General features: G+C 34.2%; 5 protein-coding genes and 1 non-coding gene across 7 annotated transcripts; 2 read left to right on the forward strand and 4 right to left on the reverse strand.

The window, feature by feature from the left end:
- Nucleotides 1–408: 408 nt before the first annotated feature.
- LOC122608375 (50S ribosomal protein L7/L12-like) lies at nt 409–2,135 on the forward strand. Of its 2 annotated transcripts, none has more exons than XM_043781472.1 (2): nt 409–586; nt 1,319–2,135. In XM_043781472.1, the coding sequence occupies exon 2, from the start codon at nt 1,426–1,428 to the stop codon at nt 1,966–1,968; it is 543 nt and encodes a 180-aa protein (XP_043637407.1). In that variant the 5' UTR covers nt 409–586; nt 1,319–1,425; the 3' UTR covers nt 1,969–2,135. The 2 variants fall into 2 exon arrangements, with proteins under 2 accessions (XP_043637407.1, XP_043637408.1); XM_043781473.1 differs by lacking the exon at nt 409–586 and adding an exon at nt 1,125–1,232.
- A 664-nt stretch (nt 2,136–2,799) lies between these two features.
- LOC122608412 lies at nt 2,800–4,167 on the forward strand. The gene is made up of 3 exons (XM_043781518.1): nt 2,800–3,074; nt 3,455–3,595; nt 3,802–4,167. Exons 1-3 carry the CDS (start codon nt 2,922–2,924, stop codon nt 3,964–3,966), a joined length of 459 nt encoding a protein of 152 aa, XP_043637453.1. The 5' UTR covers nt 2,800–2,921; the 3' UTR covers nt 3,967–4,167.
- A 460-nt stretch (nt 4,168–4,627) lies between these two features.
- Nucleotides 4,628–7,559, reverse strand: LOC122608718 (protein NRT1/ PTR FAMILY 1.2-like). The gene is made up of 4 exons (XM_043781812.1): nt 7,466–7,559; nt 6,724–6,941; nt 6,083–6,633; nt 4,628–5,501 (listed from the first exon to the last, which is right to left on the reverse strand). The coding sequence occupies exons 1-4, from the start codon at nt 7,557–7,559 to the stop codon at nt 4,628–4,630; spliced, it is 1,737 nt and encodes a 578-aa protein (XP_043637747.1).
- A 1,641-nt stretch (nt 7,560–9,200) lies between these two features.
- LOC122607228 (protein THYLAKOID ASSEMBLY 8, chloroplastic) lies at nt 9,201–11,513 on the reverse strand. Its single transcript, XM_043780162.1, has 2 exons — nt 11,071–11,513; nt 9,201–9,759 (listed from the first exon to the last, which is right to left on the reverse strand). Exons 1-2 carry the CDS (start codon nt 11,471–11,473, stop codon nt 9,455–9,457), a joined length of 708 nt encoding a protein of 235 aa, XP_043636097.1. The 5' UTR covers nt 11,474–11,513; the 3' UTR covers nt 9,201–9,454.
- Nucleotides 11,514–11,594: 81 nt separating this feature from the next.
- On the reverse strand, nt 11,595–11,676 carry TRNAS-CGA. The gene has a single exon. It is a non-coding gene; the product is annotated as a tRNA-Ser (tRNA).
- Nucleotides 11,677–12,794: 1,118 nt separating this feature from the next.
- On the reverse strand, nt 12,795–17,532 carry LOC122607223. The gene is made up of 4 exons (XM_043780159.1): nt 17,090–17,532; nt 14,183–14,627; nt 13,623–13,738; nt 12,795–13,337 (listed from the first exon to the last, which is right to left on the reverse strand). Exons 1-4 carry the CDS (start codon nt 17,427–17,429, stop codon nt 12,916–12,918), a joined length of 1,323 nt encoding a protein of 440 aa, XP_043636094.1. The 5' UTR covers nt 17,430–17,532; the 3' UTR covers nt 12,795–12,915.
- Between the last annotated feature and the right edge of the window lie 1,195 nt (nt 17,533–18,727).

Below are 18,727 nucleotides of genomic sequence, written 5' to 3' on the forward strand. Positions count from 1 at the left end.
TGTTCATTAAAAGTTGGCGATGTGAGACCAAAGAAAGATCACCCAACGGATGGACGAGCCACGATATCCAAAAAGATAAATACACAAGAACAAACTGCCCAAAAAAGGTTGTCATTGGTAAATGATATTTAAATACCCCAAATGACATTTAATGCTGTAAATGTTGTGTCGTTTGTCGATTTATCCTGGAATTTTCCTTGTAAAGTACCGCGGCCTGGTGGGTATAAACATATGAGGTGAACGACAAAAAAAACAAAGGTTCAAAAAAAATAAAATAGAGTTATAGACCGTAAATATAGGTCGGATGTAATAATAATTTTTATGTATGTTTTCCATGATACAATCTTTTCAATAAAAGATTAGGCAATGAAAAAAAAAGGCAATAAAAATCCTTGACGGACACGATACCCAACTTAAACCCAAATGTTGTCTAATACGAGTAATACACAATATTGTTGTCTTGTTGATATAAAACAACCACTGCTGCTGTCTTTCAAGATCAGGGTCACCGCCGCCGGCACCATTGTCTCCGGCCACCTTCACCACGCTAAGCTCTTTTGCTTTTCTTACTTTGCATTATTAAATGGTACGTACTGTTTTTATAAAAAATATTGTATAAAATAAAAATCATAGAATAAAATGCTTTTGGACATTTTTTATTACTCGTATTATTAATTATTGTTAGCATAAATTAGTTCAATAAAAGTTTAAGTAGCGGAAAATTTTTTGACCCCGTGTAAAATACCAAGTGACCTAAAGACAAAGTTCACTTATTGTTAGCCTGTTTGGTACCATACTAAAGAGTTAGGACAAACCTAAAGACAAAGTACAATAATATCTGAACACACATGACCAAATTACCAAATTTCCGTTTAATGAATTAATTTACAACCTCAGTTCCTTGAATATCTCCAATGTCGTCTTTACATTAATTACATTTATATTAACTTGCACCACTAGACGCCAGTACGCCACGTCCACCAATAGTCGCCGCCATTACCACCCGTCTCTGCCGCCACCAGATCGCCGTCGCCGCCACCTTAGCCGCATTGTGCGGGTCCCTTTCTAGTGTATAGTTAACATTCTGATATCTTTACAAGAGGTTCCAGGCTCTAATACCGCTTGGTAAAAACTTGGTGTACCGTAGGTCACGTATATTTGAGTCAAAAACACTTGTTGACTTGCCTTAACTGGGTAACCTGAATCAGAAAAACCTCTATCCGTTTACTCATGTACGATATCTATGATCACTTTTAGCTATGATGACAGCATTATTGTTACGAGTTCATCATACCTGAAACCTGCCTTTTTTTTTCAGGTCTAAGAAGGCCGAGACCAGTGTCACGCAATTCAACTGAATTCTAGAACTGGAGACACCATTGCTTGATCATTGTTTCTTGTATCTCTCTAAAAACCGGCTCAGTCATGAGATATCTTACATTAGCTAGGTCTATTCGTCGACTACCTACTCATTATGACATAACTGGGCCTCTGCAGTCTCGTTTTCGACCCAAACTTGTTCCAGCAGATCCCAAACCCAAAAAGTACAAATTACCTGCAACTTATGATCCTTATGGCCCAAGACCTCCACCTTCCGATAAAATCATCCAACTTGCTGAAAAAATCGCAGCCCTTCCCCCTGAAGAGCGTAGACAAATAAGTCCTGTTCTTAGAGAGATACTAGGGCACCCTAAAATGCAGTCAACTCCAGTTGAACAGAAGGTCGAGAAGATAACGACTTTTGATATCAAGTTGGAGAAATATGACGCAGCTGATAGAATTAAGGTAATCAAAGAGGTTCGTGCTTTAACTAGTCTTAATTTAAAGGAAGTTAAAGATATGGTGGACAGTGTTCCTATTGTAATCAAACAGGGTGTTTATAAAGACGAGGCGGATGAAATGATAGAGAAGATCAAAGCTGCCGGCGGTGTTGCTGTGATGTGTAGTTATGAGACCACGTTTTCGTAATGTTAATGTCTGCTACTTTGTCAATCAATGTAGATAGCATTTTAGATTTATATGTGGCCAATACCCTTGTGATTTGTTATGTGAATCTTGGATGCATCAATGTATATATAATTTTAGATCGATAAAATTGTATTTGCTTTATTTTTACAGATTCTGAACCTGAAGTTTTTGAGGAAATTGAGGTTCGAGATGAAAATGCTTTGTTTGCTTGATTTGTATGTCTTTTATTCTTGACCCACTTGCGTTATTTATTTTCTAATTAGAAGGAATGGTGGGTTAATTTATAACAAAATAATTTTGGTAGCGACCATAATGTAGGCGCTTCTTCAATGGTTCACCTTGTGTAGATCTGGCAAAATGGGTGGGGCGGGAGTCTTGTAACCAGTTGAAATGTGTTCAACTAAAAATATGGGTTGGGATACTTTACATAAAGCTTGAAAATTCTTGACGATGCTCAACTTCCTGATTACTTTACGAGAGTCCAAAAGGTAATATGAGTTATCATAATTCTTTTGGAGTAAAGCGGGTCACTTTGTTTGACCGCCAGCTAAGTAGGTCGCTAGATGAGCTTGATTTACACATTTCATTACGGTACTAGGACACGACTATCCATATGAGGAGGCTGTAGTTGTCTTAAAATCTATGCGCACGTGTTTCATACAACTTCCTTACCAGATTTAAGAAGTTGAGACACCAACATGACAAGTTTTATTCTTAAAGGACAATTACAAACCACAAGTACTAAAACTACAACTTATAGCAGTCTACAAATATTAAATGTTATTAAAGACTTTATAACTGGTCATCCCTTCGCCACAACTACAAAGTCAAAAGTTATGGCAGCACAAAGTCAAAGATTTCATGCACTCCAAGAGGGTATAATCGAACACGCTAGTCATAACCACCTCAAATTCGAAGAAAAAAGGTACATAGGAAACCAAAAAATATAACAAATGAAAAAAGGAGATTATACAAAACTAGCAAGAAAATGGCTAGAAAACAGTTCAAAGTTTGAACTAGATGGTCTTGCACTTGAAGGAATGAATATATATATTGTGGAACAAGGTTTTATAAAATGCAGTTTGGTCATTCCAAATCATTTATCTGTAAGTATTAATCTATGTATATATATACACACACACATATATATACACACACACACTTTATGAAGTGATGCTTAGTTTTAGAGACCGTTAGGCTATCTGGAAAAAGTCGAGCCTTTGGATTTGATATACCCGGCCTAACCGATGTAGTCCATGTTTAGACTTTGTTATATGATTATCAGTTGTACATATGTGATTAAGTTCATTCAGATGTCAAAAGTTATGTTTAAATGAGAAAATAAAATTTTTTGAAAGCCACAAAATGCCTTTTCAACAGGCCACAGGCACATATTTATAAATTATTATAGTTTTTTGTTGTTTGGAAAGACGATTATCCATACATACACACAACCTATTTATTGTTAAGGTTTGATTTGTTTTAGGATGTAGATGGAAACTGGAAAGCCGGAGCGATGTCAGTTTTGATAGACGACATTACTGCAGGTGCTGTGTTCTCTATTACTGGAGGGCACCTAGCCACTGTTGATTTCACTATGTCGTTTTATTCAACGGCTAAGGTCAATGTAGGTCGTTTCGCCATCTCTATCTTTTTGGTTATTTTCACGGTTTTTCTGCTTATTCCGTTTTCTAAAAGATTTCTTGAGTGTTTATGATAATTTTGGTCTCAGAAAAGCCCAAATGGATATCTACTATGGCAAATGTTATATATATTATGATTTGACACTTTGTGTTGTTAACAACAAACTTCGCTGTTCCAAAAAAACCATAGGAGGAGGTCGAGATTGAAGCAAGTGTTGTTGGAGAAACGGGCAATCTATTTTCAGTGGTAACTGATATTAGAAAAAAAGGCACGGGAGAGAAGGTTGTTGTCGGGAAACAATGGATGCAAGCCACTCCTATCAAAACATCACAGGCTGCTAAAAGCAAGCTTTGACTAACCACTCGGTGTGTATTCATTTTTCGTAACAGTTTGTTTGCATTCCCACGTTACGTTTTACAGTTTAGTACACGAGTTATATATTACATTAGCATTGGAAGTGAAAGAACTTAAACCCACATTACTGTTGTAAACTAGTTTTAAAGTCAACTGTAGTTTATTACAGAGAACTTTTTATCATAATTTTCTGGTTTCTTAGTTGTACTTGTACTTTCTCCTACAAATTTCTTTGAAAGCCTATTCCAATCAGAGTCATGCATAGGTATTTTGCCCATGTTTGCTATGAATTCATATATAGATATAAGCCTGTTTGTTTTCTTAAACATTAAGTGACTGAATGGATAAATAATATTTGTATGGATTAAGTCAATTTAGTTGTTTTTTGTTTATTAAGTCAAGAAAACATACACTTTTGATGACTTAATGGATTAAGTATTTTTGATTAAGTCACGACTGAACTTATTAAGTCCCAAACAAATACCACCAATTGAAGTTTTTTTTGTTTTTTTATATAGAATCGAAGTTGAAAAGCTGATCTACTCAAATTCTTGGATACACTTGTAGATATAGGCTGTCTTTTAGTAAAATAAACTGTTAAAGTCATACAAATACACCTACATGAATATGGCAACAGAGAGATTTATCAAACTTCTGATACTTAGCTTCTTGAGGCCTCTTCTTCGCCTGAAGTGTTGATATTCTCAACCTTTATCGCCGTTGTATCTGCACACGGACCATAAGTCCAACTACATGCAACATAATACAAAAGGTTTATACAACTCAATATAGCAAGAAGCCAATAATAGTTGTCATAGTGACCCTTATTTATAGCTGTAGAAACCCAACTCTCTTTTCCCTTCCCTTTGCTAAGTCCATCGACAATGTTTAGTATTAATATAGCTAACAAGCTTCCAAAAGCGGATCCAAACATGTAAAGAGACGATGCAATGCTTGACATACTCTTCGGGAATTCAGAATAATAAAACTCATTTTGACCGATTATATTCAAAGCATCAGCTAGCCCGTTACAGACATGCTGCGGAACAAGCCACATTGCTGACATGTTGACCAACGCTTTAGAATTATTCAAGAACCCTTCTTGAATTGCTTTGTTCTTTCGTGTATGTTCTACGATTCCAGATACCAACATACCCAAAATTGAGAAAAAGAGACCTGCCCCCATCCTTAGTTTTGGACTAATGTATACGGGTTTCCCTTTAATTTTTGACAATAAGGGGAGAATCACTCGGTCATATAGTATAACCCAGACCATTATGGTTATGATTGTGAATAAAGAAAATGAGCCTGCCGGAATTTGAAAGCTTTTAGTGATGTGTCTATCCATGGTGTTTGCTTGGAGGACTGGAAATGTAACTTGGTGCATCACCGCAGACAACATTATACTAGATGACCATAATGGTATCACCCTAACAAGCGCCTTTAGCTCTTCAACTTGCTCTACATTGCAGATGCTCCATTGGTCTTTGCTTGCATCTTCGGGTTTCCAGAGGATGCAAGCTTTATTCAAGAACCTAATGGACAAAAAAATATTCAATAAACACAATCAGATCAATGTAGTAGTTATCTTAACTAAAAAGTAGAGGCAGCTAAATGGGAGAGCAGGTGGGTTGGGTAACAAGTCAAAACCGGTACTTTTGGTATGGGTCAGGTTGACCAATTACACCTGTTGGACTAAAATGTTAGTTAAATTATGAATAATTAGCATGTCAAATATGAGTCATAATGTTTTTTAGTTTAAAGATGATTTGGGAAGTTTGGTTTCATTAAAAAAAATTCCTTCCTTGTTGATCCGTTTGACCCGTCCCATCCTAACATGATCACTTTTTTCCATTTATTAATTTTGATTACAAAAGGTTAATGATAATCTTTGCTTTTGGATACAACTATTTAGGAGGTTGCTTTTGGATACAACTATTGCGAAGATAGGTTTTGGACATCTTTCAACCCGTTTGACCCGTTCCCCTTATAGCCATTTGTTTTATTTTGACTTTTTAAAGATGATACACAACCTAAATCAACCCATATGTAAGTAAATGGATTGAAATTGCCACCTCTACTAGAAATCACATAATTATAGAGAAGTGTTCACTACCTTAATCTCTTTGTAGGTACAGTCGCGGTTGCCTCATTCTTATTGTACCAGGCTGCATCACTTGAACGGGGTAGTGTGAGCTTTCTATTTTTCCACGCCACGGCTATCACTTGACATAAACTAGTAAACAAACTTTTCTTAACCTTCATTTTGTAATACAAAGGATAAGCAACAACAAAGGATAGAGTAGAAATGATCATAAGAATAACAGGAATCCCAAACCCGACTCTCCATCCATTATGTTCTTGAATATAAACAACCGCAGTAAATCCAATCAGGACTCCCACAAGAGCAGTGGCATAATACCATCCAAAAAAGCTTTCTAGGACCTGCTCTCTCTTAGGGTTATCCTTGCAGTCAATTTGATCTGCCCCAAATGCTAAGGAACACGGGCGTACACCACCAGCTCCAATGGACATTACAGCAAAGGCTAAAAAAAGAAAAGCATATTGAATGAATGTCGGTGATTCACATGACTGAGGCACCCTTAGATCACAATGGGGCGGTTTTACACTATGAATCATTGTTGTTAACCACAGAAGGATCATCCCCTACAAACACATCAAACAAATGGTTTCTCAGTTACTTTATATCAGAGGTTGATTTGAGTATAACTTATATGAAAAAGAGTAACATCATACCAGGAGACTAACGATAGATCCAAGAAAAATGGTGAGGAATCGGCCAAGAAAGGAATCAGAGAGAAAAGCACCAATGAAGGTCAGGAAATTGGTAGCGGCTGACCAACTTAAGATAACGGTTGAACCTTGAGCAACGCTCATATGGTAATCCGAGATCAAGTATAAAACCATGTTCGGAAGTAACCCAAAACTTGCCACCTTCTCAATTGATTCATTTGCTATAGCCATATATAAGAAGTAAACAGTCAAGAAATTACAGTAGTAAAGAATGTAAGGTTAAAGGCTTTAAACTTTATGTATATGAATTTGAAGGTAAAAAAGTTGGAATACATAACTAGAAACCTGAACCTACAATCCATGAAATATGTCACCATATATGTTTATACATAAAGTGATTGACACAAGACTTTGAGTATATGGGTATATGGAAGTAAAAGATACAAGTAGACAAAAATGTATTAAACTTGTTATGTTCTACATCCAATTGTCAAAACCTGTATTGTATGTATCAAACTTTCATATTTTGTCACTGGATACATGTATATCATCTTATACCCACTAAACATACAATTTAAATAAATTGAATGTTTGATACATACAATACAATAATAGATGTAACAATAGTTTGATACATTTCTATACATTTGTCGCGAATTAAAACCTTAGAATAGAATTGTAAATCTTGAAACTTAAACAAAATACAGATAATTCATCGATATGTCAATCATCAAGTATGTTTTACCTAAGATGAATGGGATGGTTCTTAGACCACCCTTTTGGATTCCTGATGACTTTTCTTGTTTAATTGCACTCTCTTCTGTTGAAGGAACCTCCATTTGTGTATACTTTCTCTCTATATATATGTAATGATATGATATAAACAAGAATACACACAAATGTAATAAAACTTTATCCCATAAAAGTATATGAAAAACTGCAACTTCAACTGCTAAACAAGTGATGCTTTAACTAAAGTTTTGCCCATAAATTTCATGTGACATGAAACTTATGATTTTGACATGAAATGAAAGCTTATCTCTTGCGTACGATGTGGTTCGCAAGCATATATAGTCGACAGGGAACTGTTAAGTAACAAGGAACGGGACGGCAACAAGAATAATACAGTATGTTTTTTTGTTTGTTCCTTATAAGTTGCCGTTCAAAAAACAAAAGAAATAAAATATGTTACATGTGTTTAGATGTTAAAAATGTGACAAAAGAAAGACCTTGGTCTTGTCATAGAACTGGTGATTTTGGAATGATCATTTGTTTTAACTGAGATTTGCTGTTGTTTTTGGTATCAATTAGCCAACATGGGTGCCTTGTGTTTTGCCAAATACTTTAATTGACTTTGGAAAAAGGTGGTATTAAAAAGTAATTCTTGTTTGAACATAACAACCGTTGCCAAGTAAGTTATCACTTTTTATTTGTATTTACAATAATGATAATACAAATGAGTGTATACCCTCTAACCAAAGGTCTTTCTGAAAGCAGTTTTACTGTTCATCCAATAGAGAGATTTATATCTTACTTTTTTCACACCTCATCTTGATAGGATTAAATATCTTTTATTTTTAAGTCAGGTAGTCAGGATATTAAAAACTTTCTTTCTTCCTCTTATATTATATAAATAAACATACAATCATACACACCACTACACCATAAAAATAAAAATAAAATCAAATGTATGATTGTGACTTAGTTATTGCTTGAATGGTTTTGTATTATATGGATAACTTTACTTGCTTGAATCGCCTTTCAGTTATTCTCACTTAGTTATTGCTTATATGGTTTTGTATTATATGGACAACATTACTTGTTTTTGTTCAACGTCTTAGGTTCCACACTCTACAGCTTTAGTCATTTTTTGGCTCATACCTAGACGTTGATTTGGTATCGTTTTTTACGTTCTCGAATATTATAGTTGAGCAACGTCTCAAGCACCTCGTCTTATTGTGAACATCACCTTGTAATTCTATTAGCAGTCACTTTGTATTCACTGTATGAAATTTTGTTGAAGATTTATATCACTTAATATATTCAAGGTAGAGTATTTTTTGAGGCAGAGACCTTTTTCTAACTTTGGTTGAACCAATTGGGTTGTATCAATGGTTGGAGTCCTTGTCTCTGAAAATAGAGCTCATGGGTTCGATTCTCATGTCCAGCAAAGCTGAAGGTATTTTTCTACCTTTGATAGAACTTGGAAACAACCTCTCCACCTTTGGTAGCGATAAGGTTGTCTACATCTCAACCTCTCCCATATACCGTCAAAAATGGTATTGAGACTCAAAAACCGTGGAAGATAGAGAGTTACTTTTTTAGTACTCGTATTTTTTTTGAGGCAAATCAAAGTTCTCAACATAAATCGATTCTAAGTTTCTAACTTTTTAGAAGAGAGGTTCATATAAAGGATCACAATGCGGTTCATATCCTCCATACTCGGGTAAAATATTATGTTAACACCAAACATTTGAATATAAGTTTAAAAATATGAAAAAGATATGTAATAACCATCCAAAAATGTTGTATTTTACACCTATCTTGTAAGATCCAAGGAGAAAAATAGAACTCTACTTGATACATCTATGCAAAAATCCCGCCTATGAGATCCAGTGATCGTTTTGTTGGCATCCTTGACAGAATCGGGTAACGTTTGCAAGATCTAAAAAGGTAATTCAAGTGGCTAAAATGCAAACTTTACGTTCTTGAGTCGACATAACATCTTTACAATTCAAATCCCAATCTTTTCCAAAACACCACCAGACACCCTGTCGATTTCCCTGTCGATCTCATCAGCTACTTTCTTTTTCCCTAGTCTTTTAAGTCCCCTACTCAAAACCTTGCCTACATATTCATCCGTTGACGAGTCACATGTCCATCCACTGGACTTCATCATCTCATAAATCCTCACTGTTGATTCTGCCATATCTGCTGCAAGCAATGCCTTAATAACCGTCACAAGTCCTTTACCCTCGGCCGATTTCACATCCTCCACTTGAATGTCAGACAGTAAATGATCAATTTGATCCTTCATACCTGATAATGCAAAGAGATCCAAAAACTTTTATGTTGCACACCATCGAGTAGCTTGCTACACAAGAATATTTGACTAACTTTGAACTAGGAAAGTTTCTTTGTATGTTCTAAGTCGTATCTCTATGCCCATGTTGGACACGATAACTCAAAGGCTTTTCATGATGTAAGCTCAGCTTGAATATATAAATTGGAAGAATGTCATCAAGTCCTAATCCACATTTGAAAACACAGGACGACTATTTTTACAACAAAAACACCAGTTCAACACAAAAATAAAGAAGGTTAAAGCACCATTTTGACCAAAAAAATGCCAATTTGGTAGAAACAATAACAAAGTCACGCAATAATATCATTAACAGAATTAGCAGAATAACAGCATTTGCAGATTCCAATTTTAACAAAAAATAAATATTACCTAAAAGGAAGTAATATGAACACAGCATAATTTTGCTATACACAACAAAATCAAGCATAGTAGAGTTGCACGAGTATAGCGTTTGCGTCTGCTACGCGTTGTGTATATACAATTACAAATTTTGTCCTGCCCGTCCTATTCTAAGAGATTGATGTCCAACAACTCTTATCACCCGATGTAAACTACCTTAAGCTCTAAGCATCTGCCTTCCACAGACCAACATTAATTAGAACCAGATAAGCTAGATACCTAAGAGCTATCAATCTAGAAGCTACACGCTTAAAAGATATCAATCTATCAACTACATAGTATACGAGACTGAAATAAACTCAACAAAAGCTTATATCTATCACTTATCGTCTACAAGATGAACTCGGATCGTTCTACATTTCAAGCTCCTTTTTCTAAATAAGCATACAAAACTTGATCTTAACTTAAATGCCTCTTTTTTTAGGTCTAACATCAACAAAATTAGGGCTCGCATAACAAGTCAGACAAAAGACAAAACACAACACCTACATGGGTTGGACACAAACACGCTGATAACTAACCGTGTCATTTTTTCTAAACACAAACACGACACAATAACTAACAGGTTACACAATAAGACCTACTAAAAAAACTATATTTTACTTAATACATATAGACATTATTTATGAATTCAGCCGCTTAGCACTTAATGACTAAAAAAAGAAACGAGCCCATACTTTAAAAAAAATAAAACCATAAAAATGATCAACAAGACAACAACAATTCCAACGGGTCGACCTATTAACGACACGAAACGTGCTAACGTGTCTTATCATGTCATATTTATTTTTTTTCCAAACACGAACACGGCATAACAAATAATTTAGAATATCATATGTACATTATAATAACCAACCAGTAAGTACCTTTATTTGCCATAGCAGTAACAAGTTTAGCATAAAGATTCAAATCAGTTTTATACCAATCTTCACACCTAATAACCTTAAACACTTTAACCGCCAAATCAAACTGGTCTTGTCTAATTAGTTCATTAAAAACAGCAAAAAGATCAGATTTCACAAGCCTGTTCAAAACGGTGTCGTTTTGATTATTGTTGTTGTTCTGTAAACGGTTTGATCTTTTGAGAGATTGAACAGCTTGGATTGCTTCAATACTTAGTGTACGGCCTTTGTATAGAGGTCCACGGTTATCTCGTGGACCGCATCGCACTGGATTATTATTCTTAATATTCTTGTTGAGTTGATTTTTGGTGGTGAGAGTGTGATGTGGTTGATGAAATGGAACATTGAAATGCAGTGAATTTGCCATAAAATTTATATATAAAAAATAAAATAATAATATGAAGATAATGATTTCTGGGAGTTCATATACTAACAACAAAAATATAGAAATAGATAGATATAGTTTGAAAGAAAAAACAAAAAGGAATCGTCAACAGCAGGATTCGAACCTGCGCAGGCAAAGCCCAACAGATTTCGAGTCTGTCTCCTTAACCACTCGGACATATTGACGATTATGTCAATTAATGGCTCTTTATATTTTTAAACGATGATTCATACTTCATACTGTCTCGTATTCTTTTTATAGTTGTGGTTTGTTAGTTGATTTTATTTATTTTTTTTCACTTATACATAGTAAATAAATTTTTGTATTTTCTTTAAATAAAGATCTATGATTGAGTATTGATATTGTCTTTAACATTATGTTTTTTTAATTTTCTTTTCTAATTAAGGGTTTTATGCATAAACCAAATATAAAGTATATATATGTTTTATATTTTAGTCCCATGTATATATAATAATATTTCTGGTTATTTAAGTTGACATATAAGTTTTTATACTTATTAAAAAATAAAAGTAGTAATAGCATATTGAAAAAAATATAAGTAATAGTTGGTCTTTTATTTGCAATGAGCAGATCGAAACCTCTTGGGAGGTTTGACAAAGGATGGCGAGTTGGTGTAAGGTTCCGCCAATTAATTTTCGTCTTCTCAACACGTGACCTCTTTGAATTTCACCTGGTGTCTAACTTGGGGGATGTGGGAAAAAAGATGATCTAGGCGATTATAATGTTAGCTTGTTGGTGTATTTAGAAAGCGAGAAATGAGTTGGTATTTTAAGGTAAGGCTTGGTCAAGCCAACGGGTAGGACATCCGATATATTGGGTTCCTTTGGATGAAAAATTGTGCGATGTCACTATGACTTGGGCAAGTGGAAGTTTTTCACAATTTTTTTATAGATAATGCAACTGTAATCTAAGTATATGTTGGTGTTTTTTCTATTTTTGGTGTTCAATAAAATATTCAGGAAAAAAATGTTATATAAATATTACGTTACATTTACCGGTGTGTATGGAAGTTGTTTACCAGGTAAGTTGTTTACCAAAATATAATGCATAGGATCACCTTTCTAGTTCTTAACTTGTTATGATGATAATCATCAATTTTTAATAATACAATTAAGAGGTTTAATAGATTTGAATACACTTGGAACATGTCCCAATCCATTTAGCCACATCAATTTACGAGGGATCATTTCATAACTGTAAAATGATTAATCATATTGGCTATAAAGGGAAGTCACAACAAGCAAATTTAGAGTCACCCTCGAAAAAGAAGATAAGATGGAACTAATCTAAATACCACACTACTTGCGAACAAATGCTGTAACAAGTGTATAATATCAACATACATGGGTATTATCACAATACGAGCCTATTAAACTTGTGCGCAAACAACATAAAACTGCACGCTATGATTCTTTTGGGGATATCTTAACGTATACCATTTGAGTGTACCCATTAAACACAGAAGGCTCGAGTTTAGATAAACCAAGCCTTTGAAACAGGCGATATCTTCCATCTTCAACAATTGGACTGGGTGCACGGGCTGGATCATATCTTGTTTGATGAGTAAGTGACGGGCCAGCTACAGGTGGAAGTTCCCAATAAAGGTCAAGTATTGATTCTACATACCTACTGTTTTGAAAATGTTGAGTGAATGATATTGGCTTGTTAGTGTGGTTAAAGTCATCTCGCATGTATCCTCTAACTCCCCACCATGCTTCTCCAGGCCCACATAGTTCTCGAGTATCCACTGCCTTTTCCCAGAACTTCGTCCTTTTTGACCTTATCCTAGCTTCATCACTATCGTCAAAGCAGCTATGACCACCTCCTGTAATAATAGATAACAACAGATTGAAGTACTGCAATAATGATCTAAATCTGTATATAATGCATTCAAGTTTGACTCGGAGGACTTTCAACCCATCTGAGATAGAACACAACCAAAATCCAAATCAACAGACCCATAAGTAAATGGATTACTGCATCAGATTGACAACAATCACCAACAAAATCACAATATACAAGCATCTTGAAGCGCCATTGCAAAATGGGAATTCAGGAAACACTGAGAATCATTAACGTAAAAATTTGAGAACAAGAGCAGTGAGCTAACCTTGTATGTAAAACTGGTCACAAATTTGTCTCAAGGAATAATGATCTCCGGTTCCTGTATCATAGTTGTCCTCAAAGACAAGATTAGAGAAACCAGCTTTCAGTGCCTGCTTTAATCTGCATGAATACATCTATTATAAGAAACAATCATATATTAACACATGAGGGTAATTTTGATGAAGTGAGCTAGAGGTGGCAAAATGGGTGGGTCAGGTAGAGGGTCAAAACAGACCGGGTTGACTACAAACACTTTCATCCAAAAGTGTTTTACCTCTTCTAATTGATCAGTGTATCAATCATGAAAACGAAAACCAAACTTTCAATAAGAATACAGCTATTTGAGCAATATGATGCAAAAAGTTTTATGCATCAAAAATACACTTTCGGTGAACTTCAAACAATTTGAGCCATTCATTGGAAAATGGGTCATATTTGCCTATTTAGCCAGTTGAGATTAAAGAGGGATGCAATCTATTCAAATAGTAAATGGGACATAACTTCCCATCTCTAGTGAGAACCAAAACATAAACTAAGAGTTAATAGTAGCTGTGCAGCTGTTACCTTTTTAACTCATTTTGATGATCATCAAAAAATATAAGAACTCGACTGAGATCAATTACACCATGCTTCTTCATCACAGTTGCCCAATCAACACTCCCAAAATCTTTGAAGTCTTTCCCAGCAAAATATGTGCAATTTTCATCAACATATGCCGGCCCCTTTTTAAGGTACTTCTCCGGATGGCGAGGAGTAACTGAGATAATTCGGGTGTTCGGCATTGCTTGCCTCAAAACCCAGGTCGAGTGCCCCTTGAAAGCCCCACTCTCAATCATTAGATCTGGCTTCAGCCATCGTGCAATGAACCAGAGGCCAAAGCTGTGATCAAAACCCATCCCATACATGTTATTCTTAATGGGGCGTGTTTCATATATTGGTACAAACTCTTGAAGGCCTTGGAGCAAATCCTTAGATGTCCACTCGACAGATTTTCCATCTTTCGATCTGCCTTTTATAAAGATGATAAATTAAAAGCATGCAGATTATGAGAACTTGATCAATTTAAGTCAAACTCAGTCTTCAAGAAGAATAAGCAGCATAAAATACACATGACAAAATTAGGAGTTTAACCATATTTAGCAATTGGAAATGGCATAAAATTTGCAAACTGGATCCATATCACTCAACAAAGTCTGAGCTTCTAAAAAAAGTCGTATCTTAATTGTAGATCCACCGTAAATCCCATATGAACAAGTGATATCACCTTCAAACTCAAGTGCTGATGACAAAATGTGCATTAGGATCTAATCTTAAACCTTACCGTGGATGCTCCTAAACACTATTATACTACTTTCAAGTTTAAACTTTCTCAAGCTCACTAAACAACCAGGCAACCACCAAACTTTATACTTTCGAGCAGTCTAGCTCAATATTTTATACTATTTTACTTCTTCTATGTGTTCATTTTCACAACTTAACTCGGTTTTAACTCATAAAAAGATCTCCCGATAGCCACTTTCGATGAAAATAACATCACAAAGTTTCCTTCGAGTTGAATTAGTTAATAAGAAGTTATTTGTTGTGTCAAATACACAACTCACTAACTCTACACTATAAACTAAAAGTAACATCACATCTTTAGATCAAACAGAGTATTTCAGCTCAAGTTCTGTAATATTCAAGTCAATGGAAGTTTAATCACGGAAAAGCATGAAGTTCACATTCTACAATAAAAATGAGCATTTGAAGAGCATGAATATTAATCTTTTATTATACTAAAGCACAGTTGCTCTAATAACTTATCAACCAATCACAGCTCTTGATTTTTTAAAGTTGATTTTTGTTTCCAATTTTGACTTTAACTTACACTTTTTAGTTTTCCATCACAAATTTACACTTTTTACCCAAAAAATAAATAACAATAGTTAAAATATATCCAATAGAATGATAACTAATATTTATCCAATAAAATAATAACTAATATATATCCAATAGTATGTTCTATCATATGAACATAAAATTAATTAATTAAAATAAATAAAATTAATGTAAATATATTAAGATTTTAATATTAAACAAATTCGATAAACGCATTTTTATAAAATATTTCAGTAGAAAGCTCAAAGTGTTGATATATAGATCAATTTTTTATTACTCAAAATAGTATATTAACTATTAAACTATAATAAATTAACATCCAATATTGATAACGTCGTAAGCCCCATGTATTAGACACGGGACTAAAATCTAGTAAGTAAACTATAAGATCAATTCAGATCCAATCAAATCAACAATAAACACTTTGAATTAGAGATGACAGGTTGTACATCCAACAATAACATCATATGCATATTCCAAAATAAGTAATAAAAAGTAAGCTGTCATAATTAACTTTTCTTAAACAGTGTGTCTCAGTCTAATAGTTTGGCACGAAGAAAATGTATATTTGTATATGCACCTAACTATTACTTAAAGATCGAAAAGCTCAAGTCTAGTCCTTGTAAGTTCCAGCTCAGCTTGTGACACATTTCGATCTTTATATAGATTTACAATACGTTAATCTAGATGTTACCTACAATATAATTGAGAAGTTTGATAACAGCTCAAGCCAAGCCCTTATAAGCTTGGGATCAGTTTGCGACACATTTCAAACTCAAACTCTAACTTGATATAAAGCTTAGCCAAACTCTAGCTATTCAATAAAACCTCTACTCATTTACAGTCCTAGTTTATAACCACATTACATACACTAACAATATGTTAAACTCGATATCACTTGTCACACAAAAAGGTTCAATAAAAGCTCAAACACATCCTTTACAAGCTTAAACTCAGTTCACGATGCATTTCAAGCCCAAACTCTAACTCAATACAAGCTCAACTGAAACGAATTCCTTTGTAGGCGTAGCTTATAAGTACACATACAATAACAGTACATTAGCCTTTTATATTAGTAGTAACTAGACTATATATACGAAATAAGAAAACAATAAGATCTATTACATACTACATGATAAAAACATAAACATCTCGATAATCACACTATCACGGTACTTCAGATCTAACAAAAATCACATCACCTCAAAACCTCGAACTCTAATTCAATACAAAGTTGAGCCGAACTCAAGTTGCTCGTCATAAACTCGACTGGTTTTAACAATCAAAATACTTGATATAAGCTCACGCTTAGCTCGTGATTCATTTTGAGCTCAGATTCTAGCTCGACGCCAACTCGAATCGCACAACAATAGCTCTAATTTACTACAGTCCTAGTTCTTAACGACTATACATACAATAACAATATATATAGTATATTACTAGCAAATAGACCTAAAAAAAACAATATGATCTATATAACATAATCACACTATCACATTAGTTCACAGATCTAACAAAAACTAAATAAAAACATACATATATAGACAAATATATATAGATATAAAATGTGTATGTATAGGTGAATGAACTTACACCACGGAACACCAAGGGAACCGAAATCGGAATCAAGTCCATCCAATCCGAAAAACCGATTTCTGGCAAGGCGATCGAAAGAGGAAACAGAAGAAACACATAACAAATCGCGAGATCGAAGGAAGTAAGATGAGATGAGAAAGAGGATAATGAGAGTGAGAAGAATGATAGGGCAAATGTATCCGGTTCGGGTCAAGTAGTTTGAGATCCGGATCGGGAAGTGGTGTTTTTTGTTGGTTTTGGATTCGTCTGTGAAATGGTGGTGGTTATTGTTTTCTACTTCTTCTTCATCGGTGTGAGGTGTTGGTCTTCTCATTGAGAGAGCTTTTTCTTCAAGCATTATTACTTTGGATTTTGCACACTTGCTCTGCTGGTGTACTCACTCACTCTTTTGGTTGTTTTTATTATTTATTTTTTTTCTTGAATTTTGTGTGTTAGTGTTATGGTTTTTATCGTTTCTAAATGAAGGGGTGACATAGCATTTTAATTTTTTCCATGCTTGTTGCAATTTATTGGATATGTTTTTTCCATTGTTTGAGTTTTATTTTGAAGGGATTAGAAAAGAAAATGTAAGAAACTTTTAATTTTTGTATTCTTGAGTTTTTGTTTTAAAAGAAACAAAAGGGAAAGAAAGGAAAAAATAAGATGTTTTGATCTTAAAACTTTCTTGCCACTTTTGGTAAGATTTGAAAGGAAAAGTGGTGAAATTATTATTATACCCCTCAAACTTATATAAAGGTTTTAATTACTACAAGGCTATAAATGTAAAATTATATCTTTTTATCCTTTCTTTTACTTCCTTTCTAACTCAACAATACATTCAACTATCAACTTTCTTTTCTTTTCTTTCAACTCGAGAATGTCTCTTTTTTATGTAATTTTTTATCCTTTTTTCTCCTATCCAATCTTCTACTTTTTTTCTTTTAATAAAAACTCGAGAATACAGTGTTAGCAAATTTCATTCATTAGCATATAATAATGCCCGCCTTATCCCAACCAAGTTTTTTTGGTATCTCGACCACACCTACTATTTGGAGCGATAGTCGCTGCAAATAGTGCGGGCCCCCCTGTCTGTAATTGCAAATCTGGCAAAAAAAATAGCGGGCCCCCTGTCAATAATCGCTGCAAATAGTTGGATATAGACAAAAACACCACTATTTGCAACGATAATCGCTGCAAATAGTCTGGATTAATTACCAAAAGTCTGGTCGGGATACCAGCCGCCAATAATAATACAAAGGGAATTCTTGTACAAGAAAACTAGAGTTATGGTTGCGCAATGCAGCGATTTAATGGGGGTGGCGATTGGTTGTGATAGTGATGATGACAAGTAAGGTATGTTATTGATGTATGTGTTTTTGATGACTTTCTAAGTTTTGAATATTGAAAGTGAGATTTGCAAAAAACTTTTCAAATTATTACTTGTGTTACATAAATTTGTAAATTGTTTTTAAATGTTTGAATTGACTTATTAAGCATTTTTTTATAAGAAATCTCCTTAATATTTCAATAGAAGCTCGAAAAGGTCCAAACAGTTAAATTTATAAAAATAGCTTTTCAAAAGTGTTCCTTATGTAAATTTAAAAGCATAAGCTTATAACCTTATCAAAGAATAGCTTTTCAAAAATGTACCTTATG

Source organism: Erigeron canadensis, chromosome 7 (assembly GCF_010389155.1).
Source record: "Erigeron canadensis isolate Cc75 chromosome 7, C_canadensis_v1, whole genome shotgun sequence".
NCBI classification, from domain to species: Eukaryota; Viridiplantae; Streptophyta; class Magnoliopsida; order Asterales; family Asteraceae; genus Erigeron; species Erigeron canadensis.